Raw genomic sequence first — 27,697 nt, 5'->3', positions numbered from 1 at the left:
TTTTATTTAAAAACGTGACACTGCAAAATAAACTACTTGCACTAACTTCATACAGTTCATCTACCTGTGTCCACGCTGGCCTGTGTGTGAGGGGGAGGGGAATAGATCTCTGAGCAGAGACTATAAATTTCTTTGATGCTAATGCCATGACTGGTCCCCCTCCCTCCTCTGGTCCCCCTGCCAGGCCAGGCATAGCATACATGGCATGGGATAGAATACACTGGACTGAAGCAAGCTCTTTCACAGACACAGTGGGTGGACAGAAATTTCTGGAGCAGTGGGACAGGGCTCTCACTCCTTGTCCCCCTCCCCCAGCCTATACACACGGCTTTAGCAGCTGTAACAGCTTTACCCCAAGTAGAATTTTTCCCACTTGCCATTCCTGCATGTTCAAAATCTTCCAAGAGGCTGGATGCTCTTGGGGCAGCCCAGGGGTTCCTCCTCACAGGCCAGACCCCTCTTCTATTTCTCCTTTAGAAAACAAAAATAAATCCCCTTTTCTTTGGGGATGAGTGACGCTCTGCTGGAGAACACCTTGCTCTCGGATCTCAAATAGGTCTCTTCATGGGTTCTCGCCCACCGGCTCTTCTTTTCCACGTGTCCTGGGAAATCCACACTGGAAAGCCCAGTTTGTTCTCCATTCCCCTCCTTGGAAGTGCAAAGATGTCTGGCCATGGTCTGCATAGCTGGGTTACAGAGCAATTTGCATAGTGGAGCTCAGAGCTCAGACGCTAATAAGGAGTTGTTTTCTTACAAAATAACATGAAAAGGCTAAGTACTGGTAGTAAATATGGATAGGCTAGGAAGGGTGCGCTCAGGGGTCCGTTTGCAGGTCAGGGCTAGACCAGGCCAGCTGCCTTATCTTGCACGTTGTATTCCTTGTTCTTCTTCACCCGCCAGTTGATGATGACTAGCAGCAGAATGCCAAGGAGTTTGTACCCCAGCTGGAGGCCTATGTATCTGTCAAGAGAAAGAAATAGAGAAAAAGAGAGGTGTAAAACTACTAGGGACAAACTCCGATCCGATGGGGCCGGTCCCTGTGCTCAGTAAGATGGCCCTGCTGCTCCCTTAGAATGAGCCCCGAGCTCTGCTGGACCTTTGGAGTCTGCAAGCTGACTGAGGAGAGGCATTGCAGTGCCATAGCTAGGGCCCTGGCTTCCTGGCTTTGCCACTGAGTGCTGTGACCTCAGGCAACACCTGGCTCCCCTGTGTGCCTCTCCCAACATTTGTGTGTTTAGCCTGGAAGCTCTTCAGTGCAGGGACTGTCTCCTGCATGGCCAGCACCTACCACAATTCTGCCCCAATCTCCACGGTGGGCTTTCAGCCTTCCTGGGACACCAATAACACCACTAACTGTTCAGCTCTGATAGTTAGTTGTGCTGCACGGAGGGCTCTGCGATGAGACCGGCGCTCTGTGGGTGAGAGAGGGGCCGTCCTAACTCGGAGCCCTCTCCTATCTACACTTTAACCTATCCTAAAAGAAAATCCCTGGGTTATATTTTAAATCCCTAAAATATAACCCAGGCAGGAGACAGGTTACTTGCCTCACACCTAGCAACCCAGTGAGCGAGGAACATCTCTAAACTGCTGAGGGATAGGGTCTTTGGCTTATCCCACTATTTACAGTAGCAGCAGTGTTCGGACCATGCTCATACATGTCCTTCCTTTCCCATAGTCTCCTCTCAATCCCCTCCCTTGCTCTGGTTTGTCTGCCCCCAAGTCCCTGGACTATCTTAAGCATGCAGCCAGTTTCCTGATCACTCCCCGATGTCTTTCTCAGTCCTCGGAGCCAACTGAAAAGAGAAAAACTTCTCTCAGGAACCCCCTTCCCAATGCCACCTTCTGCCACCGCTTGACTGTCAAAATGGACTCCCCAGGGCCTGGGGCTCTGAGGACATTGCGAGTGTATGGCTCCCTCAGAGCCACCGGCCTGACCCATTCCAAGCCAGGGACGGGCTTGTCCCCAGGAGAGCGGGCTCTGAGTACCTGCTACGAAGGAAGTCATTGTTGTAGTAGGCGCAGAATCCTCGCTTGCTGCATTGCTTATTCCAGTGGAGGCAGGAGGAGTCAATGATGACACCAAAGAGAGCTGGGGCAGGTAACCAGGCTGCCGTGGCCAGGGGGAGAAGGGGAAGAAAGAATGTGAGACCAGAGTCACACTCCTTGCCCCGCAATATAGACACAGCTGCCTGTTTAAATTCCCTCTCCTGTTCACATGGAGGGTGTTTCCAGGCAGCGCTCAAACCCGGCCTGGCATCCTGCTCCTCCTGGAGGCAGGCCTGATACTTTGCATCTGCTTTATCGCAGCTGGAGCACCCTTTCCATTATAAGCCAACCCAGCTGCTTGGGCACCATGCCAGCACTCTCCCATCATACCTATGCTTGTCTGGTCCCTGTAGCCGGAACTCAGTCAGTGGCTTGCTGTGGCTGTATGCAAGGCGTGCATTGCAAGCGCCAGGACCGGCTGTGCCCATGGAGCGATTCTGCCCCACCCCTGGATGCACAAACAAAATGGCGTCCTGTGCGCAGCGTGACCTGGTGCGCCCTGTGCATGCCAGGTCATGCTGCAGGGAGGATGCCATTTTGCATGCAAGTGTACAATTGCATGCCTGACTAAAAACATCCCAGCACCCCACTGGCCTCAGTTCCAGTCACTCTCTCTTCAGAGCTCAACTTGAAACCTTCCTCTTCACTTTAACCTGTCACTGAAATTGACCCCTCCATTTCTGCTTTCCCCCAGTCTTCCCTTAGTGGCTACCCACTTCGCACCACTAATGGGGCCTTGAAACGGGTGTCAGTTACACTTACGCTCCCCTTACAGCCGCTTGACGTTGGTGGGAGAGATCCCCAGCTGAAGTCAAGGGAGGTCTGATGATTTCCACCAGCTGAAGATCTGGCCCGCACAGCAGTGTAAACCGGGGTCAGTGTAAATGGGAATTGGGCTCTACATTCCTTTCCTGCCAGCGTGATAGCAGCTGCACCGTTTTCTGAGGGATGCTATATAAAAGCACAGTTCTCTCATGGGCCAGATCCTGGGCTAATGTAAATTGGCGGAACTCTGCTGAAGTCAATGGAGCCCTGCTGATTTACACCAGCCCAGAATCTGACCCAGAATGTTTGCTCCAAGTGTTGAGGGAACTTTAACGTCTGAAGTTGTCAGGACATCAGCGTTGTGGCTCATCCAGCCTTTCCTGGTCGCTAGGGCTGCCCCTCTGTACTTTACAATGTGAAGATTGGACAACTGTCAAAAATGCCAACTTTCCTGACATGAGAAATGATCTAAGTGTCGTCTGAAGGAGGGTTTCAATGGAAGCAGACTGTGCACTGTCTGCTGGGACAGCTGAATGGGGGTCACAGAAACCATCAGTGGAGTGTCAATACTTTTCCACCACCCAGAGAAGTTTACCTCTTAGGAATTAAAAAAAATGGTACTGCTTCATATGAACAAAGAAATAAATGAGACACAGACCGAAAGGTAAGTTAGGGCTTGTCTACACAGACAGTCAGTTCCTGGGGTGTAAATCTACCTCACACTAGCCTGCCGCACACTAACTATCGAAGTGGACCCTGCTGCTATGTGTTAAATGTTCCCTAGTGTGCTCTAATCTAATCCTGTTTCAAGTGGGGTAGCTCAAAGTGCACTAGGGAACTCTTAGTGCACAGCAGTGGTGTACACAGCAAACAACAGGCTAGCGGGGGCTAGATTTAGACTCTGGCTTGCTGCAAACTAAGAGTTCATGCAAACAAGCGCTTAGACAGTCAAAAGAAATCCAATCCAAAAGGGAAGGGAAAGGGCTAATGTGAGGTTCTGATGAACCCTGCTGTCCTCTCTCCAGTCTCCAGCTCAGAGCTGCGCTATGACATTATATGATTTACATGCTTCTTTCCTCCCAGTTTGGTGGTTTGTACAGGGAGCTCGAGTCAGACAGACACTCACCTAACAGTCTCATCAGTAAGAACTGGACTCCAATAGCAAATGACTTTTCATCCTGGTTCACCAACCTGTAGGGGAGAAGTTAGAGAAGATCAGATCCAAAAGCTGGACTCATCATTTTTGATGTATTGCCCTGTGCAGATAATGAACAGGTTGGAATCTGCATTCCAGTGGCTTGGGGCTCATCACGTCTCATGGGATGTGCAAGGCTTAACGATACAGTCAAGCCAGATTTCTCTTGATGTGTAAGATGTGGGGCAAAGGGATGTTTAAGTAATTCCTGAGGAAATGGGCCAGATTCAGAGGGGACATTATTAGTGATTGGAGCTGGCTGGAAGATCGTAAGTATTTTCTGTGAAAAATTTCAAAAGAAAGGGGATATATTTCCCCCCAAAATATTTTGCAGAATTTTTCCAATGAAAAACTGAAAACAAAGGTCTGAGAGAGGATCTGATTGCTGTCTATAAATTCATTAGCGGGTAAACACCTGGGAGAGAGAAGAGCTATTTAAGCTAACAGACAATATTGGCACAAGAACAAATGGGTATGAAGTGGCCGTGAGTACATTTAGGCTGGAAATGAGAAAGTTTCTAACCATCACAGGACTGAGATTCTGGGATAGTCTTCCAATAGGAAGAGTGGGGGAAGCAACCTAACTAGCTTTAAGATGGAGCTTGATAAATATATTGAAACATTATATGACAGATTACACGTCTGTGACAGTAGGTGACTGGACTGTGGCCCAAGAGGTCTCTTCCAGTTACATGTTCTATGAAAACCCCAAACCTGTTGGATCTTGAAAACTGAAGTATTTCTGGTTTTCAAAAATCTCTCCCCAAACAAACATTTTCCAGTTTTTGAAATATTGGTTGTTTTTGAAAACTGAATTTTTTTCTGTTTCTGTTTTTTCATAAAATATCATCAAAAACAAAAAATGTTTGCAAAACTTGGTTTAGAAACAAGGCGGTTTTCTTGTTAGAAACCCGTTTCTACGACAAAATGCTGCTCAGGTCGCTGGTGATGTAAGTCACTCCTTGGCAGTGGGTGGAAGGAACTGGTGTGCTCAAGGACAGAAAGGGGAAGTAGCAGGAAAGGCTGCCAGCAATGGGATGAAGGTAAAGATAGGGAGGAGCTCCACAGCATCTTGGTTGATTTTACTGCTGCATCTACTTAGTGGAATGTAACTTACACCACCATTTACATCACATCTGAATTTGGCCCAATGACTTGTGTGATACAGCATGGCCAGAAGGCAGCAGGAGAGTGATATAGGAGAGATATGTAAGTCCCAGGATGGGGAGAAGCCTTATTCCCTGTAGAGAGAAGAAAGGTTTCTATAGATTAATTAAAAGCACCTGAAGTTAATTAGAGAACCTGAAGTTAGTCACCTGATAAAACCCGCTGCTTCAATCAGCCAGGGGAAGGAGTTGGAGCAGAGTGGTTTGGAGTTGGAGCAGAGAGCAGTTTGGAGGAGTTGAAGTAGAGGAGAGTTTGGAGAAGTGCCGTGGCTGGCTAGAAGACCAAGACCCTAGGTAAAGAAACACCCGACTTGTGCAAAGAGAGAGGGCAGGAAGCCCCACAAGCTGAAGAGCAGGAGAGGGAAGTAGCCCAGGGGAAGGAAGCACTAGTTCAAGTGGTTTACCACTATCCCTAGGGCCCCTGGGCTGGGACCTGGAGTAGAGGGTGGGCCTGGGTCCCTCCCTCTCCACTACCCTTCTCTGGGTTACTAGTGGGACAGTAAATACCCTAGTTCAGGGGCAGGAAACTGCACCCTGAACCCCCCACCTCAAGAAGAGGAAGTGCGGGACCCATCATAATCGTATTGGCAATTTGCCACACGTGGTGTGAGAAGTGGGATCTCCGTGCTAGGGACTTAAAGCAGGGTTAACCAAAACCATCCCGTCCTCAAGATGGATGATATGGTCAAGGCTCTAATACAAGCTGCTGCGGCCCAACAGGAGGCTACCCAAATCCAAGCAACCGCCCAACAGGAGGCGACTCGGGTGCAGGAGACTAATCCGCTGTTGATGAATCAGGCTGCCCAGGACTGAGCTCTGCTACAGGAGCTGGCAAACCAGATGAAGGCCCTTATGGAACAGAACCACAATTGCGACGGAACCCGGACTCTACGGGCCAGCCGCTGCCTACAGAAAATGACACGGGAGGATGATGTAGAGGCGAACCTCCTGGCATTTGAGAGAACAGCCCTGCGGGAGGCCTGGCCCTGAGAACAGTGGTCTGGTATCCTCGTCCCGTTCCTGTGTGGAGAGGCCCAGAAGGTCTACTACGATATGGCTGCAGAGACTGCGGAGGATTACCCCCAGCTGAAGGCAGAGATTGTGGCCAGATCCGGAGTAACCACGGCGTTGCGAGCCCAGAGGTTTCATGAATGGCAGTATACAGAGGAAAAGACACCCCGATTGCAATTGTTTGACCTGATCCACCTGACCCGGAAATGGCTGTGCCCTGAGGCATTCAGCTCTGAAAAAATGATGGAGCTCCTGGTACTGGACCGGTATATGAGGGGGCTACCACCAGGACTTCGGGCTTGGGATGGCCAGAATGACACCTCTACCTACGATGAGTTGGTCTCCCTCGTGGAAAGACAGCTGGGAACCCGGGAACTGTTCCAGACCCCAGGGGGTGAGACACAGCAAACCAGAAAGACAGCCCCAAACCCAAGGCCCTGGATTGTCAAGAACTACAGAAGAACCATAACTGGGAGGAAAGACACTGAGGAATGGCCCGAGGCCAAGAAGGGACTTGGGAGGTTGGGAAGAGAGGGCTGGGGGGCTGACCAAATAGCCCCAGGCAGAGGGCGGCAACTGGGATAAGGGGTCGGTGTTATGAGTGTGGGGAATTGGGGCATATAGCAGCCCAGTGCCCCAACAGGGAAGAGCCTATGCAGTGCAATCTGGGGGATCCTGGGGAACAATGTGGCCTAATCGACCTGGCAGAGGTTGCAATGACCTCACATGGGTATACAAGGTCAGTAAAGATGAATGGTATTGCGACCATAGCATTAGTAGATTCTGGGAGTGCTGTCACACTGGTCTCGGGGAAGTTGGTGGGGCAGGACCAACTAACCCGGGCCAAAACCACAGGGGTATCGTGCGTTCATGGCACCGTAAATTTCTACCCCACAATCCCAGTACGGATTGAGATCCAGGGAAACACTACCAGGGTAACTGCAGGAGTGATCCCTAGGCTCCCCTACCCGGTCTTAATTGGTAGGGACTTCCCCGGGTTTGAGAACTTACTCCCCCCAGTAGAGCAAGGGGAGGGTAGCAACCCCCGGGCTGAGACGGAGGCACCTACAGATAGTCTCACCCCAATTTTTGCCAAATTTGCCCCAGAGTTATTTTCATCTCCCGGGAAACCCTGAAAGTCTAGGTGGGAAAAGAGGACAGATAAAAGGCTAGGGACCAGGATTCTAGCAGAGAACCAGAAAGCCTCCCTTGTTGGTAAGCGAACCCGTTCAGGAGGCCAGGAGACAATTCAGGCCAGTGAAGACTCAGAGGCAGTTCCTAGCCCAAGTAGGGGCCACCCAAGGAGCGGAGAAGAAATAGGTCCCCTGGAGTTAGGTCAAATCGGTACCGTACGTGACAGTTTCGGGCAGGACCAAGCCAATGACCTGCTATATGCAAATGTGAGGGAGGAGGTAGTGGAAGTAAATTGCGTACCCGTGGAAGGAAAGACCAAAGGCCCAAGGCCATATTATGTGATCAAACGTGATCTGTTGTACCGAATAGTGCAAATTCGAGGGGAAGAAGTAGAGCAGCTCTTAGTCTCACGGAAACACACAAGGGCAGTACTAGAGTTAGCTTACAGTCATTTATTTGGGGGGACATCTAGGAGTAGACAAGACACTTGATAGAGTCCTAAGAAGATTTTTTTGGCCAGGAATATGCGCGGAGGTCCAACATTATTGTACCTCCTGCCCGGAATGCCAGTTGCATAGCCCCCGACCTCACTTGCGGGCCCCATTAGTATCTTTGCCTATTATTGAAGTCCCTTTCGAAAGGATAGCCATGGACCTAGTGGGCCCGCTGGAAAGATCAGCATGGGGCCACTGAAACGTATTAGTCATCCTTGACTACGCCACACAGTATCCAGAAGCCATTCCTTTAAGAAACCCCACATCCAAGGCAATAGCAAAAGAACTACTTCAGGTTTTTGCCAGAGTGGGCATCCCTAAGGAGATCCTGACTGACCAAGGAACCCCTTTCATGTTGAAATTAATGAAGGACTTAGGTACCCTGCTCCGCATCCATGCCATATGGACCTCAGTCTACCATCCACAAACAGATGGACTGGTAGAGCGGTTTAACCGCACCCTTAAAGGTATGATCTGGAAGGTGGTAGCATGGGATGGAAAAGACTGGGATACCCTTCTACCATACGTAATGTTTGCAATACGGGAAGTCCCCAGGCGTCCACCGGTTTCTTTCCCTTTGAGCTACTATACGGACGGCACCCACGCGGAATATTAGATATTGCCAAGGAGGACTTGGAAGAACAACCCAACCCAGGAAAGAATGTCACTGAGCATGTGACACAGATGGGAGAGCGAATAGCTCAAGTAACCCCTATAGTAACCCCTATAGTACGAGAACATTTGGAAAAAGCACAAGAGACGCAGCGGACATATGATAACCGCCGGGCGAAAGTACGGAAATTTCAGCTGGGAGAACGGGTGATGGTGCTAGTGCCGACAGCAGAAAACAAACTCCTGGCCAGCTGGCATGGGCCATATGAGATAGTGGAAGCCATTGGGGAAGTGTACTATAAGGTCAGACAACCAGACCGCCGAAGACCAGAGCAGATCTACCACGTAAACTTACTGAAGCCCTGGCGTGACCGAGAGACACGCCTGGTCATTCGGAGAGCTCCACCTCAGACGGACGACCCACAGGAGCAGGTGAGGATAATCCCCCGAGTTAGCCCCAGAATAACGAACAGAGGTCATTGATATGATCCAACGGAACCAAGATGTGTTCTGTACACAGCCGGGCTTTACGACACTGGTCCAACATCATATGGTCACCAGGCCCGGAATAAGGGTGACGATAAGACCGTACCGGATACCGGAAACTAAAAGAGAGGAAATTAGGACAGAAGTGAAGAAGATGTTGGAACTTGGGGTTATTGAAGAATCCCACAGCCAGTGGTCCAGCCCTATCGTCCTAGTACCCAAGCCTGACGGCACCCTGAGATTTTGCAATGACTTCCGGACGTTGAATGAAGTATCCCAATTCGATGCCTATCCGATACCACGTGTCGACGAGCTAGTTGATCAGTTAGGCAAGGCCCGATACCTAACCACTCTGGACCTGACCAAAGGATATTGGCAAATTCCCCTGGCCAAGAACGCCAAGGAGAAGACTGCTTTCTCTACACCTGATGGCCTGTTCCAATACACTGTCCTCCCTTTCGGACTCCATGGGGCCCCTGCAACATTCCAACGACTTATGGATAAATTGCTGTGACCCCATGCCAGGTGTGCTGCCGCCTACTTAGATGATATGGTCATCCATAGCCCTGACTGGGAAACGCACCTAGGGAAAGTAGAAGTGGTATTAGTCGCCCTGCGGAAGGCCGCCCTCACTGCCAACCCTCTCAAGTGTGTGATAGGACTAGCTGAGGCGAGATACCTCAGGTATGTAGTAGGGAGAGGCTTAGTAAAACCCCAGTGGAACAAAGTGGAGGCAATACAAGATTGACCTCGGCCAGTCCGTAAAAAGCAGGTCAGAGCATTTCTTGGGTTAGTCGGGTACTGTTGGAGATTCATTCCTCATTTTGCCACAAGAGCAGGGCCATTGACGGACCTGATAAAGGCTCGGGACCCCGAGATAGTAAAATGGTCTGATGCAGCAGAAGGAGCATTCGCAGGTTTAAGGACAGCCCTTTGCTGCCATCCAGTACTCATAGCCCCAGACTTCAAGAAAGAATTTGTCCTACAAACAGATGCCTCGGAAGTAGGGCTAGGAGCCGTCCTTTCGCAGATGGTAGGGGAGGAGGAACACCCAATCCTGTACCTCAGCTGGAAGCTCCTCCCCAGGGAACAAAAGTACGCCGTTGTTGAAAAGGAATGTCTGGTGATAAAATGGGCCATTGAAACTCTCCGCTACTACCTACTGGGGCAGCGATTTACCCTGGTGACAGACTACACCCCGCTCCAGTGGATGCAAAGAAATAAGGAGAAGAATGCAAGAGTGACTAGATGGTTCCTATCTCTGCAACCCTTTCATTTCCGAGTACAGCATAGGGCCGGAAGCCAACACAGCAACGCAGATGGCTTGTCACGAAAGCATTGCCTCTCGTCCCAAGTAGCCCAACAGCATGGTGTTGAGCAGGGGGGGAGGAAATGTGATACAGCATGGCCAGAAGGCAGCAGGAGAGTGATATAGGAGAGATATGTAAGTCCCAGGATGAGGAGATGCCTTATTCCCTGTAGAGGGAAGAAAGATTTCTATAGATTAATTAAAAGCACCTGAAGCCAATTAGAGCACCTGAAGCTAGTCACCTGATAAAAACCCCCCTGCTTCAATCAGCCAGGGGAAGGAGTTGGAGCAGAGAGCAGTTTGGAGGAGTTGGAGCAGAGAGCAGTTTGGAGGAGTTGAAGTAGAGGAGAGTTTGGAGAAGTGCTGTGTCTGGCTAGAAGACCAAGACCCTAGGTAAAGAGACACCCGGCTTGTGCAGAGAGAGAGGGCAGGAAGCCCCACAAGCTGAAGAGCCGGAGAGGGAAGTAGCCCAGGGGAAGGAAGCACTAGTTCATGTGATTTACCACTATCCCTAGGGACACTGGGCTGGGACCCGGAGTAGAGGGCGGGCCCGGGTCCCTCCCTCTCCACTACCCTTCTCTGGGTTACTAGTGGGACAGTAAATACCCTAGCTCAGGGGCAGGAAACTGCACCCTGAATCCCCCCCAAGAAGAGGAAGTGCAGAACCCATCATAATCGTACCGGCAATTTGCCACACTTGGTATATTCAGATAGCTAACAGGCAAGTTCCATTGGGGCCATGCAGCAATTTCACACCTTCCTTGAGCATATGAAGGACGCTATTCTTTTGGAAATCGGGGTCTCTGGCCAGGACTGGAGGAGATAGGTGAATTCTGATCTGGAGAAGAAAGTAGCTTTGGACTGAAAAACATGCAGTGGGCAGATGGGGATGAAGGGCAGAGGAATGAGAAAGAGGCAAGGGCTGCTACATTCAGTGAGGAGGAAGTGGCTCTTGGGGAGCCCAGTGTCTTAAGGGGGTCCAAAAAGTTGGTGGATTTGGGTTGGGTTTAGTCTTAATTCACCTCTGACTGCGAGCCTAAGAAGATACAGGGCCAGATCCTCAGCTGCCATGTAGTCCATGTAGCTCCATTGATATCCCTTAGTTCTGATATTGACTCCCATGGAGCTCAGCCAATCAGCACCTGCTGAAGACCTGGCCCACACTTCTTGGCCTTTCTTTAAAAGACAACATACCAAACCCAGTCTCCTAGTTGCCTCTTGCCAGTGATAGACCTAGGCTGTGTGACCTATGCAGCCGCATAAAGTCTAACTCTTTTGGAGCCCCCACCACACACAGATACTCATCCCACTAGCCCATATAGCATCCCCAACTCCACATCCAGCAGACCATGTCAGAGAAAGAGTTCCCCAACTGCCCTCCCTGAGCTCCAATTCAAAAGTCCATGTAGGGGTGCCACAAACAGTCAAAGACCATTATACATGGGCAAGGAGGGTGTGTCACCCCAGGCAGTCAGGAAGGAGGCAGACAGTGCAGAGAGGCCAAACAGAAGACCTGGTCATAGGTGGGGAGGAAATTTGCCAGTTCTTTGCATGTGATACTTCATATGAGGTCCCATGAAACTGAACTTTGTCACTTACCGTAATACCATCATGTAGAGGGGATTGTGAGACAGGCATGCTATCAGGGCAGCAAACGAGATGAGGAATATGACAGGAAGGAGTAAATGGGAGCAGCTGACCAGACAGGAACCTGTCTTTGCTGAGGACTGTCCATTCTTGGTGTGGATACAGGAGCAGTTCACGTAGATCTGTTTAGGGCATTAAAAAAAGACAGTAAAACATCTCCTGAGATCAGTATATCTGGAGCAGACTTTTCAGGACTCTAACTATCCCAGTTCTCTTCTCCCACCAGTTTTCCATGGAATAATGGCACTGGCCTCAGTGGCAGGAGTTCCTGTGGCAGGAGTGAGAGCAGAATATGGCCAATATTAAAAAAATAATATTGTGAAGTCATCATTCAGTGCTTACTAGTGATGCTTGCTCAGTAGGAACCTTGCATAGCCCAGAAAGACCTAGATCACACACAGTTGCTAAAAGTCCTACTGAAAAACAAAACACCTAACAAACATATCGAAAATTTAGGCTACATAAAAAAGCCACAAGAGTACAACAATGCAGGCAGACCAGCAGCAGGGCAAAGGGCTACCCAGTTTATTGCATTCAGAGCAATATGTATGATTACCTGCCTTGTGGGCAGATGGCATATGTGTGCATGCGGTACAGGAAACTCATGGCTTTCAGAGACAGAGTACGGGCTCTGAAGGCCACAGTGGCTGAGCTGGAGGAGCATAGGAAGACAGAGATTCAGGGAGGAGACTTTTAGGGACAGCATAGAATGGTCCCATCTCCTGTCTGACAGTCCCTGTGTGTCAAGGAGGATGAAAGTCATGGGGCAGGAGATCATCAAGCTGGAGTGGAGGGACATGATCCCATAGTTGAGACTCACCTTTTGGATGATGTCATGGTATCTTCTTGCACTGAGGATATCCCTCCAGGGCAGGAAACCCAGTTATTAGGATGACACAGGCCATAATAGTAGAAGCAATTATTAGAGCCATAGATAGTTGGATTTGTGATGACCAGAAGAATGGCATGATGAACTGCCTACTGGATGTGAAAGTAATGGATCTCATAAGACATCTAGATAACCTTACAGGTAGTACTGGGGAGGGGCCAGTGGTCATGGTACATGTAAGTACTAATGACATTGGGTAAGGCAGGAGAGAGGACCTGGAGGCCAAATTCAGGCTGCTAGGTAAGAGATTAAAGTCCAAGGCCTCCATGGTAGCATTCTCTGAAATGCTTCTAGTTCCACATGCAGAGTTAGTAAAACAGGCAGAACTGCAAAGTCTAAATGCATGGATGAGACAATGGTGTAGGGAGGAGGGATTTAGGTTTATTAGGGGAAACTTTTGAGGAAGGAGGAGCGTCTACAGGAAGGATGGGCTCTACCTGAACCAAAGTGGAACTAGATTGCTGGCATGTAAAATTAAAAAGGTTGTGGAGAATTTTTTAAGCTAAGGGCTGGGGAAAGCGGATAGATGCAGAGGAGCACCCGGTTCAGGCGGAGACATCCTTCAGGGATGAATTTATTAAAGTGGGAACTCCATAGCCTTGTAAAAAGGATAGGAAAGAAGATGGCAAAGTACAGGTGGGAGCTAGTAAGGAACAGTCAAATGTAAAAGAATCCATTTCAATATAACCAACTGAATATTGATAAAACATACAAGTGCTTATATACAAATGCGAGAAGTCTACATACTAAGATGGGTAAACTAGAGTGACTGGCATTAAATGAGGATATTGCTATAACAGGAATCATGGAAACTTGGTGGAATGAGGAAAATCAATGGGACACAGTAATATTAGGGTATGAAATATACAGGAATGACAGAGTAGGTTACTCTGGTGGGGGAGTGGCACTATATGTTAAAACAGCATAAGCCAAATAAGGAGAAAATCAGAAATGACTCAAACAGAACCATAGTATCTCTATGGACAGAAATTTGATGCTTGAATAATAAGAGTCTATGTCCTCTATGTCCTCTGTGTTTTAAATCTTTTTATTACCCTGTAAAGTTACCTTCCATCCTGATTTTGCAGGTGTGATTCTTTTACGTTTTTCTTTATTATAAAGTTCTTCTTTTAAGAACCTGATTGATTTTAGTGTCCTAAAGATAAAAGTCTGGTCTGTACTCACATTGCTAAGGCAATTAGTTTATATATTATTCTCAAGCCTCCCCAGGAAAGGGGGTGAAAGGACTTGGGGGGGGGGATATTTTGAGGGATAGGGATTCCAAGTGACCCTCCCCTGAATTTTTTGTAAATCACTTGGTGGTGGCAGCAATACCGTCCAAGGACAAGGAAAAGAATTTGTGCCTTGGGAAAGTTTTTAACCTAAACTGGTAGAATTTAAGCTTGGGGGTCTTTCATGTGGGTCCCCACATCTGTACCCCAGAGTTCAGAGTGGGGGGGACCCTGACAGTCTAGCAGTAGGAATATACGACTAACCACCTGACAGGATGGTGACAGTGACTGTGAAACGCTCAGGGAGGTTAAAGAAGCTACAAAACCAGAAAATATCATAATAATGGGTAATTTCAACTATCCTCATAGTGACTGGGTAAATGGCACCTCAGGACATGAATCAGACATGAAATTTCTAGACACCATGAATGACTGCTTCTTGGAGCAGCTAATCATGGAGCCCACAAAAGGAGAGGCAATTCCTGATTTAGTCCTAAGTGGAGCACAAGATCCGGTCCAAGATAGCTGAACCACTTGGTAATAGCGACCATAAGGTAAATACATTTAGCATCCCTGTAGGGGGGAAATACACCAAAACCCCCACCCCACTAACATTTAACTTTAAGAAGGGGAACTACACAAGAATAAGGATGATAGTTAGATGGAAAATAAAGAGAGCAGTCACGAGGGTAAAGTGCCTGTCACAGTTGGGTTGTGGGCGGCAGACCTAGCAGTCAGAACCCAGAGTCCACAGTCACAAGACAGGGGTCAAGAGCCAGCTGGGTCAGGACTTCAGGAGGTCAGAAGCTGGAGACAAACTGGAGAGCTGACCCACGAGTCAGGCTGGTCAGGTACCATGTGCTCAGAGGCAGGTGACAAACTGTAGGTCAAGAACCATAAATCAGATGCCAACAGGCCAGGTGGGTCAGCAGACCAGGAGATCAAGCCGGGAACACAGGAGCGGGAAGCAGGAAGCACAAAGCACAGAGTCCAGCGCAGGGTGGAGCCCACTAGTTCAGATAACTTCCTGCTGCTGGCTTAAACGGGGCCAGCAGGCCAACCAGCCATGCTGGGATGCTGCCAATCGGACCTCAGGGGCAGAGCCTCATGTGTCTCAAGTGAGCTATTGCTAACATCCTCCAGGTGGAGGGTTGGGGCATGGCTGCTCCCAGGCAGACCTGTAGGTTGTAACTGTAGCAGCAGGCAAAGTACTTTAAAACCTCATAATAGAGGCTCAGACTAAATGTATACCCCAAATGAAAAAAGATAGCAGGAGGACCAAAAGAATGCCACTCTGGCTAAACAGCAGAGCATTACAGGCTAAAAGGTGCCCTTTAAAATTTGGAAGTCAAATCCTAATGAGGAAAAGAGGAAGGAGCACACACTCTGGCAAATAAGATGTAAAGGTGTAACAAGGCAGGCCAAGAAAGAATTTGAGAAGCAACTTGCCAAAGACACAAAAACCAACAGTAACAAAAAAAAATGCAAGTAGATCAGAAGCAGGAAGCCTGCCAAACAATCAGTGGGGCCAATGAGCGCTCAAGGAAGACAAGGTCATCACAGAGAAGCTAAATAAATTCTTTGAATCCGTCTTCACCGCACAGGCTGCGAAGGGGATTCCCACATCATAGCTACTCTTTTTGGACAATAGATCTCAAGTATTGTCCCAGACTGATGCGTCAATAGAAGAGGTTTTAGAACAGACTGACAAACTAAACAGTAATGAGCTTCCCCAGTTTATTAGAATTCTTTGAGGGAGTCAACATGCACATGGAGAAAGGTGATCCAGTTGATACAGTGCACTTGGATTTTCAAAAAGCCTTTGACAATGTCCCTCATCAAAGGCTCTTAAGGAAACAAAGTAGCCATGAGATAAGAGGGAAGGTCCTCTCATGGATCAGTAACTGGTCGAAAGATAAGGAAACAAAGGGTAAGAATAAATGGTCAGTTTTCACAATGGAGAGAGGTGAACAGCGGGGTCCCTCAAGGTTCTGTCCTGGGGCCTGTGCTGTTCAACATATTCATTAACGATCTGGAAAAAAGGGGTGCACTATGAAGTGGCAAAGTTTGCAGATGATACAAAATTGTTCTAGATAGGTAAGTCCAAAGCTGACTGTGAAAAGCTACAAAGGATCTCACTAAGCTGGGTGACTGGGCAACAAAATGTCAGATAAAATTCTATGGCAATAAGTGCAAAGTAATGCATATTGGAAAACACAGTCCCAACTATACATATATATGCAATGATGGGGGTCTAAATTAGCTGTTAACACCCAAGAAAGAGATGTTGGAGTCACTGTGGATAGTTCTCTGAAAACTTCCACTCAGTGTGCAGCAGTGGTCAAAAACTCCTACAGTATGTTAAAAATTATTATGAAAGAGAAAATAAGACAGAAATTATCATAATGCCTCTATATAAAGTCATGGTGCACCCACACCTTGAATACTGTGTCCAGTTCTGGTTGCCCCATCTCAAAAAGAACTCAGAGGAACTGAAAAAGGTTCAGAGAAGGACAATAAAGATGAACAGCGGTATGGAACAGCTTTCATACGAGGAGACACTAAAAAGATTAGGGCTATTCAGCTTTCAGGACATTGGAAATGTCCCCATTTTTCATTGCTTTGATTAAAACTTTAGAAATGTTTAATAGCTATATAATGCTTGTTCGAGATGTATCACTATGCCAAGCAGAATTTGCTCAATGTTTAACAAGGAACCAATAATCCAGAGGAACAGGCATCCGGGGTGATAAACCATGTTTGGTGTGAAGAGGAAGAAAGTCAAATGATTGCAGGCCTCATCAAAGCTCTTCTTTTGCTTTGAGGCAACATTAATTATACTTGTCCAAGTGTTCTGTGATCACCTTATTCTGAACATGAAGCTACTGGGGAAAGTCCTGTGCACAGAGAAGTATGCACATGCTGCTGGTGAGTCAGAAGCTGGCATGGCAACACCAGCACACACTTGGAGAGAAGTGCCCTTTGTCAGGACTGTTTCGCAGCCCACAACAATGTCACCACAAAAGCACCCTGGGTTTTGATTCTGAGAAAATGATCACCATAGCTAGAGGTGGCTCCTGACACCTAATCTTATGAGCTTCCAGAAAACAGTTTAGATTCTGGCCCGTCAATGTGACTTTGTGGGCCAGATGGCTCAGCAGTGCGTCATCTCCCCTGGAATCCAAGTTGCTGCTACTTACCATGTCCTTGGGCGTGGAGGAATTAATGGAATCCGAGCAGCCAGCCTTGCAGGGGGAGATGTACTCCACGTTGTCGTCTCCACAGACTGGGTGAAAGAGGTACTCTGAGCAGGAGCACGTAGTGGGGCACTTAGCTTGTGACTGGGAACTCGATGTACTGCCAAGAAAATGGAAAAAAGAAAAGAAAAGAAAATAGGATGGGGAAAAAAACCCACCCTGTTGAATTCTCTGCATGGTTAACCAATCTCCCTGTCTCTGTTTGTGTTGGGTCACTGCCATGCAGTAGCCTGGCCTTGTGCCTGATTCCTATGCCCCGGCAGGTACTGCTAAAGTTTACAGTGAACTTAGCAGTAATTACTCGCATGTGCATGCAAACAAACATTCACACACTTTTTTATGGAGGAAAACTAATAATCAGATACCTGGAGAAATTTAATTGGGCTAAGGCATCTGTCTGAAACCACATAGCATCCAAATCAGAAGTGTGGGGAAAGTCAGTTCAATCAGAATTGAAACTGGAAGCATGCTAGCTCAAACACACAAATTGAGGCAAAGGCTGCATTTAAACTTCACAGGACAAAATTCACTACACTGATTTTTCTTTCCTTAGCACTATGGAGGAGCAGTAAACTTCTGCAGTAACATATTACCCAGTAATCCATCTTCAGGGATTACTCTCAGTCAAATCCTAGGGCGTGGTGGATGACAGGACAGACTGCGTATGCTTTACTTCCTGCAGCAAATAGCTAACAGTCAGCTGGGGCTTTTCAGGTAAAAGGGATTTTCCACTGCTCATGGGCTGCTGGCACTGAGGTGGGGAAGATTTCCAGAGCAATGGAAGCAGTGTTTCCCCCAGGAATTGAAATTATGGGGGGTGTTCAAATTTACGGGGAAGGGGTAGAGGGGTGGGAGGGTCAGGGCCAATGAGGGGTGAAACCGTGAGGGTGAAGATGGGCTGTATGGCACCATAGTAAAAACTGAAAAATGTTTCATGATCCTTTTATTAGATTTTAAAATCATCACACAAATTAAAGTTGGCTACTCAAGACTTCTATGAATCACTACATCTACATCCTTCTTGGTTTCTTATTATAATTATGCACAACTCTGTTAATGAACTTCTTGAATGCAATGCATTCATCTTTGGTGGCTTCTCGTGTGTCCGGTACGTCCATTCCTTCAATTGATATGCTCATTAGTTCATTCACATGATCAGACAGAAGGCGACTTCTTTTAAAAAAACCCACAAAATTCTATTCAATGATGAAAAAGAACGCTCAGCTTTAGCTGTTGTGTCTGGGAATAGCAAGAGATGAATTCCTACTTCTTTCAGCCCAGGAAACATAGCGTAAAGATTGGGTCAAGCCACTAGTGATGATAAAAAAGAAGTTGAAGTCAAATCTTCATTCATTCGTCATAGATTTCACTCTGTGTTCAAATTCTCTATTCTGTCCTGAGCTCATGGCAGCCCCATTGCTGGTAGTGCCTATCTCTACTCAACTGTCGGTGTTTTATAAGACAGGGATCTGTAAAAGCTACATAGAGGTTGAGTAGAATCTAGAAGTCGCTGTTGTAGATTTTTAAGAATCAAGTCTGCGTACTTTTTCAGCTGTCTTAACAAACACTTCTTGTCCTCTTCACTTAAGGATTCAATATAAATGCCTTCATTAGTCAACTTCTGGACTGAAGTCTTTGCTTCTTCCAGTACTTTTTCAATGGATAGCTCTCTGATTGATCCAAATGTAGCTTCTATTGCTGGACAAAGATCTACTACTGTTGTAGCAGATGCCTGGATAGCATTGTTTAATGACCCAAGTGGTTTCAACAGTAGATTTACAAGAGAGAGAATGGCAATAGTCTTCTCTGAACATAGTAGCAAAAGTAATCCACCAGCCTCACTACTTAGATCCATCCCATCTTGGTAGATACTTTCCAAAGCCAGTAATAATGGCTGGAGTAATTTTAAGACAACAGCCAAGGATTGCTCATGAGAAAGCCAGAGGGTTTTCCCAGGTTGGACTACTTTGAACTTCAGTCCCAAAGTATCTTCTATATTTTCCAAGATATTCAGTCTTTTTGGACTCTTGCTGAAAAAAAGAATATAATGAAGACATTAAATGTATAGCTTTTTAAATATCTTTTGGAGAATCTGCAGCTCGTACTAGCCCTAGTTGGAGTACATGGTCTCTGCAGTGTGTATAGGAGAGACAAGGGTTACACTTTTCTCTGAGCAAAGCTTGTGCTCCACCATGTCTTCCAGAGAAGTTTGCAGCTCCATCAAATGCACAAGCAGCCATCTGTTTGGGGTCCAGTTGACAAGCATTTAACTCTTCTAAGATGTGGGTTGTCACAGATCTAGCCAATCTGTCTTCTATAACTTGAACATCTAGAAATGCACCTACTGGCCTACCACTGACATCAAGATAACATACAGAATGAATTAATACTTGATGACCATTTGCATTAGTGCATTCATCGCCATGTATGCACGTTTTCTGAATGTGGTGAGAGAGTTCTTCACTTTTTCAACTGTTGAGTCTTCCACTGTTGCACCACATGCGTCTAGCCAGTCAGTTGAGTTTCTTGCAGAAAGATAGTGAGCATTTTCTGGTCTTGTTCGGAACCAGTGTTCAACTTCAGGATGGACAAGTGACAATGCACTTAACATTGGCCTCCAGTTTGTAGTGTGTGGTATCTTTTGCTTAAATAGAAAGTATGATGCCACAGCCGTGTTTGTTCACATGAACTGTGTTATGTAACAGCCTCATTAACACTCACCGGTGTTGTCCTTGGTCAGTGGAGACTCAGAGTTCAGAGGTGCTTTCACATGAGTTCATCTCCCAGGTGGGGGGCAAGAAGGCACCTTGTTTGTCCCTCCAGCTGCTCACTCTTCACTCTGGCCACTGTTGTTTGTTGTGCAACCATTCACTCCATCGCTCTGTTGCCAATGGCCCTGCGCCGTCACCTTCTGCTGCCACCTGCCACTGCGACCTCTGTGTCGGCCTCTGGAGGTTTCACCCAGCTGTCAGTGATTTTAGCTGAGCTCTCAGCTAGTGCAGATTGGGCTATCTCTTCCACAGAAACACTGTCCCACAGCAGGTCTAAGCACTTAGACCTGATTATCAGTGATTTCAGCTGTAGTGATCACTTAACAAAACAAAGACTATCCATGGAGCCTAATCAGCTCTGTCTTTAAACAGTGGAGAGGGGCAGGTCTAATAGTATTTGTGACTCAGGCAGAGCATCAAGCAAAACACCTGTCCCCACCTTCGCTCTCTCTCTCTCTCTTTCTCTCTCTCGATGCCCTCAATCAGCACAGGCTAAGTACAGTTCTACTGCACTTTACTCATACAATAAGAATAACAACACTTCATTATACCTCTTCCCCTGCATTCAAGTGATTTGTAACCCAACCCCAGCCAAAATCTATCACTTGGGCAACACAGCTCTGTTTGCTGGATACCTAGGTAGATTAGGTATGAATGTAAATACAATCTGGTCCTGAAGCCTTTCCCCCCAGCCTCCAGCTCATCACTAGCTGTCAGGGAGAACTCATTTAGACTTTGCTTACAAATCATAATTTGAAATTATTAGGTTAGCCAACATCACCAAAATGAATGCACTGACAAGGAATGCACTGTACAAGGAAGCTAGTCTATGTTCATACTTTTCAAATCTATTATACTTTTTCAGATACATGTATTTTATCATACACTGTATATGCTTTTAAAGTATGTATTAATGTTTCAATTTCAATTCAAATTTCCAATCATTAAATTGGCAACTCTGCATGTAACTAGTTCACAAAATGGGGGGGGGGGTTGGGGAAATTCAGGGGGGGTAAACACCCTCATGGGGGGGGGGGTGTAGGGAAATCCCTGAATGGAAAGCATAGGCCAATAGACAACAGACCATAGTAAGAGTTTGACTAGCCTGATAGTTGGTTTGACCCAAGGAACCTGCAGGGGAAGGAGAGGAGCAGATGAAGGGAGCCACTGGGGAGAAGAGACAGTGTCTGGAGTGGCTCAAACAATAGCCAGAAAGTGCTGAGCCCAAACCTTGCCCTGGAAGTGGATTGAGTTCACTGAGCCTTCATTATGAGGCAGAAGGGGGCCTATCTCTCTTTAGAAACAGTCTCCAGTTAAATCCCTTCTCCTGGCCCTATCTGACCTGTAGGATTTTGCCCTCCTCACTCAAATTGACAAAAAATGTGGATCCCTCCACTTCTGCCAGTCAGGGATTCTGTGTACAGCAGTTCCCTAAAATCAGCAGTGGGGAACTCACTACGTGTCCTGCCCAGGCTGCATAGACATGGCAGCAAAGGGGCAAATGCCTGTTCTCCACCATAGTCTCCCAACCTGCCATCTCCTCCCATGCAATTGTAACCCACACACCTCCTGGGTGTGGTGCTCTGTCCCAGCTAGTGGCACCGAGACCACTGAGAGAGAGAGATTAGAGTCTGCTCTACAGCTTTAGCTAATGGGCCTATAGCTTTTAGCTCATGCAGTAGAGGCTCATGCATTTAGCTCCGGAGGTCCCAGGTTTGATCCCGCCCACTGACGACCGGGGTTTGTCAGTGTTACACAATTATCAGAGAAACTCCAGCACACGCCTTCAAGCTGGGAAGGAACAGTGAGGAACATGATCTCAAATTAAAACATAAAATTAAAAACCATCACCAACACCCGGCAATGTATTGGAGTCCAAGGGCCACGTTCCCTGACCTTGCCCCAGCATTTCCAAGGCAGGAATTAGGTAAAGTCAGACTTCAATGCACAGCATCACAGCATGCAGATATCTCTCAGCAGTGTGGCATCTGCTCCCTGCATTCCACCAAAACACAGCAAATTGCCAGCAAGTGATGGGGGTAATTCAATCCCAGCGCCTGGTCAGCAGACACTGCCCCCCGAGCTGACTGCCCTGCCCCCCGAAAGCGACCGGACAGACACGAACATCTTTGTGAATCCTGACACAACTAGAGGGCACAGGTGTGCTGACCCATAGCTCCAAATGGCATCTCGAAAGAGCCTGTAAGCCCCAACCCTCCGCGGCTCTGCGTCACTTGTCCAGACTCTGATCTCAGACTGCAAAGAAGGTGCGTGGCCTGGAACTGCAGTGGTAATGTGCTCAGTGTCCTACCCACAAAACTGTCCTTCCTGTCTCTTAGATCCTCTACCAGCTTCCTCTCCCCTCCTCCTCCTCCCCTCTGCCCCCGTCCCCGAATCCAAACAATACAGGCTGAACACTGTGCTGTATGGTTAATTAGAGCTCCTCCACACACAGACAAATATTTTTGGGGATCACTAGTAGATTTTTAAAATTGCCAACACTCCCAATGACTATTAACCACTCCTAACGAAGTACACTCAGTGCAGATCTCGAGAGCACCATACAAACACTGCCAGCCACTGCCTAGAGGTCTGTTTGCCGAGTGCTGGTGTCGTTTTCCTTGGTTAGAAATATGTGTTTTTGTTTAACTATGGTAGGGTGCAGGAGGGGGATGAATGGATAGAGTGGCCAGCCTCTGGCCCCTCCTGTTTGCAAGCAGCACACCCCTGGGTTATCACAGGCCAAGAGAAACATTTGTGTGGAATCCCCTTCTTAAGATATTGGCAGTAAGCTGGGAAATGGTCTGAATAAGGTGAAACTGACGAGCTTGGGATGGAGACCAAGTGCAACTTTATCTTAAATAAGTAAAAGGGGACAATAAGAGTCAAGTGTTCCCTCTCACACAGCCAGAGAGGCTACTTTCTGAGAGAAGGAGTGCGAGAGCCAGCTGGCTGTACTAACGCCTTCTGACTGGGCAGGTGTTCCATGAGCCAGAGCCCCTCTCCCTTATAGAAATGTAAGGATGAAACTTACAGAGGTAGCTTTGCTTGATATGGGAGTCACCAGGTAAACATTAGGACTGCACTTGTTTGGAAAGGGGTGTTCTGTGCTGTACACCCTCTCTATTCTCTGGCCGGTATATCTAGGCCCAACAGGTTGGACCTAGATTAAAGGCCAGAAAGGACCATAATGATCTTCTGGTCTGACCTCCTGTATAGCCCAGGCCATAGAATGTCACACAGTTACCCCTGTATTGAGCCCAGTAACTGGTTATGTTTATAGCCAGCAGCTGCAGACATTAGATGGGAAATGGTGCTGAAATAGATCACATGCCCAACAGACACAGAGACCATACTCTGATGAGACTCCTGGAAGGACCACCTCTGAAAGGGGGCACTTCCCAGGATGTGCTAACCCTGACAGCCAATCAGCATTCAGAGTGCCCTTTGAAGATGATGTCATTGCACAGTGGCACCCCCTGGTTCAGAGGCAGCCGGATACAGAATACTCGCCCTTTTCCAAACACTTTCCTGCTCGGTCAGTCCTGGGGGAGCCCACCGAGGGGAGGTGTGTAACATTCCTCTTCTGGGTGGTTGTGAGACTCTGCGCTGTCACAGCAGGGACATACGATTGATTTGGCTCATCCCAAGATATGCAATCTCGAGGAGCAGAAGGTAGCAAAGGGACCAACGTGGAGGGTTAGTGTTGCCTGGCAAATGAGTGTGTCAGTGCTATGGGGGCTGCATATGTGAGAGCCTGCTGTGGGGATAGCCTGGTTCCCTCTGCACCTGGCTGAAGTGAGCGAGTGAGGAGGAGAGCCTCCTGCAACTGCTACAAGGAGAAGCGGTGAGCTGCCGGGCCTGATTGGAAGCCAGTGTGTGCTGTGGGATGGCTATGGGAAGGCCTCACCGTGCTCTTCTCATCATGAACTCCTGAGTGGCCCGTGGCAAACGTGAAGTCCCTAGGTGGCCATGGCCTTGTACAGTGGAGTGTCTGTGGTGTGGTCAAACTGTAGTGTGGCTGGAGTATAAACAAACAGAAGGCTGTGGGCTCTGTGAGAGCTGTAACTGGGCCAGGGACTAAGTGAGGGGAGAGGAGGGAAAGACAAAGAATTGGCCAAAGAAGGAAGGGAAGAGAAAAGTAGAAGAAGCAGAGTAAGGGAGAGAGTGAAGGAGAGGTGGAACTAATCTGAGTACTTGGTGGACATTAATTCCCACTCTGCACTTTGGGGCCTCCTCTAGTGTAAGAAGATAAGAGTCTACTACTGCTGCTGGTTAAGAGATTAACTCCTTTGGCTATAGTTGGAGAGGCTCCTGCTTTTAGCAATGAAGGTCCTAGGTTCGAAACCCATTCTAATGGTCCGAGCAGGATTATACTCTCAGCCAGCCTTCCTCATCTGGCATAGCCCTGCATTACCTGGGTGGGTAAACCCCAGCAATGGTCTGTGTAGGGCAGCCCATGAAGAAAAGGGGGAGGCAGCAGAGGATGGAGATGAGGAGCACCACCAGTGCAAACCGTGGGATGGCTTTGATGGAGAAGCCAAAGCGCTTCATGATGATTCCTCCTAGAAGCATCCCCAGTGCAGCGGCGGGCAGGTTCACAGCTCCTGCAACGACAGAAGAGGCAGCAGCCATGAGTGCATGGGGAGAGCTCTCCTGGCCAAGAGCCATTCAGTACTGACATTCAGAGGAGCAGGGCTGGCTAGGTATTTGTGGTGGGAGGGAGAACCACAGACCCTTCAATCTCCTGAGGCCAATTAATTGCCACAGTATCTGGTGCGCACTAGTTACCCCAGGCTGGGAAGTTTCAGTGATGATATCACATCTATTTTTCATAAACCCTAAGCGGCACCTTTGCACCAATTTGGCCATGCCTCCTTCTTCCCCAGCTGTGATCCTAAGTCAGGGGCTGTGAGGAGAACAATGTATGACCAGTTTCAGAGTAGCAGCCGTGTTAGTCTGTATTCGCAAAAAGAAAAGGAGTACTTGTGGCATCTTAGAGACTAACAAATTTATTTGAGCATAAGCTTTCGTGAGCTACAGCTCACTTCATCGGATGCATGATCGTTAGGCCAGCTCTGTTCTTCTCGAGGCTAGGGGAATTCCTAGGTGGCTTGTTAAACTGACTTCACAGCCCCTTTGCTGTAGCGTGGCAGAGGATCTTGACCATGGCAGGGAGACTACATTAATTTTACACATCTACTAAGTGTCAAATTTGGTGTAAGATACTTTTCCACTGACGCACTTTCTCTAACCAATTGATTTGAAAGATATACCTGACTTTGCCCTACCCAAGTCAATGGGTCACATGGTGTACATGAGAGCCGTCTCTAGCCCACTAACAATAAGGTCAACCATGGACAACCCGACTGATGGGTGTCACCATGGCCTCATCCTCACAAACATTCAGGGCAGGAAAAGGGAAATGACTTGGATTGGCTTAAGACCAGAGAGGGTGGAAGTCTCTGAATCTTGCCTACATCCTTCCCCAGCTGCAGTGCCAGGAGAATGTACTTCCCATGTTTTCCCTCTTTATATTTTAAAAAGCCTTGGAAATCATGGACTGGGTGCCCCCCATCTGTGAATGCATTTGCTGCATTTCAAATCTTCCCTTTGAATTCAGGGCCAATCGCCCCCTTTCACGGGGACACGGACATGTGTCTCACCAATGAGGAAGTTGGCATAGGAAGACGTGGTGCCATACTGTTTCTCCAGGAACTTGTTGAGGAAGGTGGCGAGACCAGCTATGACTGAGGAGAAGCTGCACTGAGCCAGGACCAGGAGAATGAAGAGGGGGTTGAGGAGCAGCTTGAGAAAGATCCGAGGGAATTCTACAAGGAAACAAGAAGGAAGAAGTAATTTATCAAGGAAGAGGTCATGCCAACAGCTCGTCCTATGAAAAGAAAGCTTAGAAACAGCCTTTCTATGATGATTTAATACAGGAACCTCTGGAGCACATGTGGGCTCCGCTATTGGAGACAGGTCCCAGAAGAATTGTCATATTGGAATAGGGAGGTGGGCAATGCTTAATTTTTAATGAAAGAGGTCCCGGGGGCTCAAGCAATTATGTGCTGGGGCTCAAGCAATTTTTTTACATTCATAACTGATGCAGCAAGCCCAGAGGTGCTGGGGCTATAAACTGCCAAGACTGGAGGTAAGGCTGCTTCGAGCCCTACCATCGACCTTCTTTCTGTGTCTTTGTTCTTCTGAATTTAGACACCCCGCCCTGATTGTAATATTGTCTAGCTGTGTCATGCTGATTTGTTAAAATGTGGGCCAGATCCTCAGCTGGTGTAAACTGATGAAACTCCATTGACTTTAATAGAGCCATGCTGATTTACACCAGGTGAAGATCTAACTGCTGGACTCTGATTGCAGGGAAAATTAACTGCTTGTTCATTTGAATAAATGACAGTGTAATTTATTATTCCTAAAGGCCAATCTGAGACAACCTGCATCAGACTGGCCAGCCTAGCAATATGCCACAGACAGCTGACTGACCCCAAGTCACTTATGGACCACTGTCATTCTACTAATCACCTCCTTAACTTTGACCACCTTTTTTTAGAGGCAATTTGTCCATGTGAGGAAGAGGAAACATCCTTGTCTGGAAGCTCCCAGGAAGCAAAGCAGTGGTGCAGTGTGCTACCCCGGAGGGAGGGTGGCACGTCCTCTGCTAACAACATGTAATTGCTATGTGTCAGAATGCACTTGTGTCCCTGAGATCCCTTTCCTCTGGAGAGAGCTACGTTTAAACAGGCTGGCTTAGATCACATTTACAAGTCTGAAGGTAGACCCAGTGCCTACTGCCGTTGATCTGCACCTTGTATCCCCTGCAGAGTTTGGCAGGAGCAACACGCTGGGTACTATTGTCCAAAGTGCCTAAGTGACTTAGGAGCCTCAGGCCCACTTTCAAAGAGACTTGGGCCATAGGAGCTTAAGTCCCATTGACTTGCAACTGGGGAGACTAAAGTCACTTCTGAATATGAGCCTTGGGCACACTTTGAAAGATCTGTCCCTCAGCTCCGGATTAGACTAGCTGTGAGTGCTGCTAGCAAGGCCTAAGAAGTGTAGGCAGCAATGTGCCAGGAAGTTACGCAGTGCTTGCCTAGCCGTGGTAAGTGTGCTGGCTGCGTGAGTCACTCCAGTTCCTGAGTGCACTAGCAGCCACTCAAACAGTTAAAGTGCAAGACTAGAACAGGAGCCCTTTACTTTTAATGAACTCCGTCAGGGAGACTTCTTCAGCCTTTGCCTTCTCCATCTTCTTCAGCATGTCTGCCTCGGCGCCTGCATCCTGGGGAGAGCAGAGAGAAGCACAGCTTACTCCGAGAGGCACTGGCAGACATTTAGCATTCTCCAGGTGAGTGATGGGTGCTGGAAACTACCCCATAATTGTATCAGAGAGGCTGCTGTCATGCAGTTGTGGTCACACAAAGAGGCATAGGCAGCAGTGTGACAATCAAGAAAGCTTAGACACCCCCTTCCAAAGCACTGGCCGGCCTGCTCCGACACAAGAGCCAACTCAACCCTTGTGGTGCTCAGCGCAGGGAGTGCCCCAGGGTGCATAAAGGGGAAGACAAGGAGATGTGCATCTCTGGTGCAGCTGGACATTGCCAGCTGTGTCCCCTGGCATTCCGCCTGCTGGAGCTAAGCTTCTCTTTGATCTTTTGCCAAGGCTGAGGC

The 27,697-nt window shown here is 47.9% G+C and overlaps 1 protein-coding gene across 1 annotated transcript in view; it reads right to left on the bottom strand.

The window, feature by feature from the left end:
• SLCO2A1 (solute carrier organic anion transporter family member 2A1) overlaps positions 1-27,697 on the bottom strand; it is an 87,409-nt gene continuing 59,712 nt past the window's right edge. The window contains exons 7-14 of the mRNA XM_074964178.1: positions 27,227-27,308; positions 25,681-25,845; positions 24,432-24,621; positions 17,187-17,343; positions 11,818-11,987; positions 3,938-4,002; positions 1,987-2,107; positions 1-960 (exon numbers count right to left, since the gene is read on the bottom strand). Of these exons, the coding sequence (XP_074820279.1) occupies positions 840-960; positions 1,987-2,107; positions 3,938-4,002; positions 11,818-11,987; positions 17,187-17,343; positions 24,432-24,621; positions 25,681-25,845; positions 27,227-27,308 (1,071 nt within the window). The 3' untranslated portion in view covers positions 1-839. The remainder of the gene's footprint in view (positions 961-1,986; positions 2,108-3,937; positions 4,003-11,817; positions 11,988-17,186; positions 17,344-24,431; positions 24,622-25,680; positions 25,846-27,226; positions 27,309-27,697) is intronic.

Source organism: Natator depressus, chromosome 9 (assembly GCF_965152275.1).
Source record: "Natator depressus isolate rNatDep1 chromosome 9, rNatDep2.hap1, whole genome shotgun sequence".
Lineage (NCBI taxonomy): Eukaryota > Metazoa > Chordata > Testudines > Cheloniidae > Natator > Natator depressus.
This window is presented reverse-complemented; position numbering and strand designations above follow the sequence as displayed.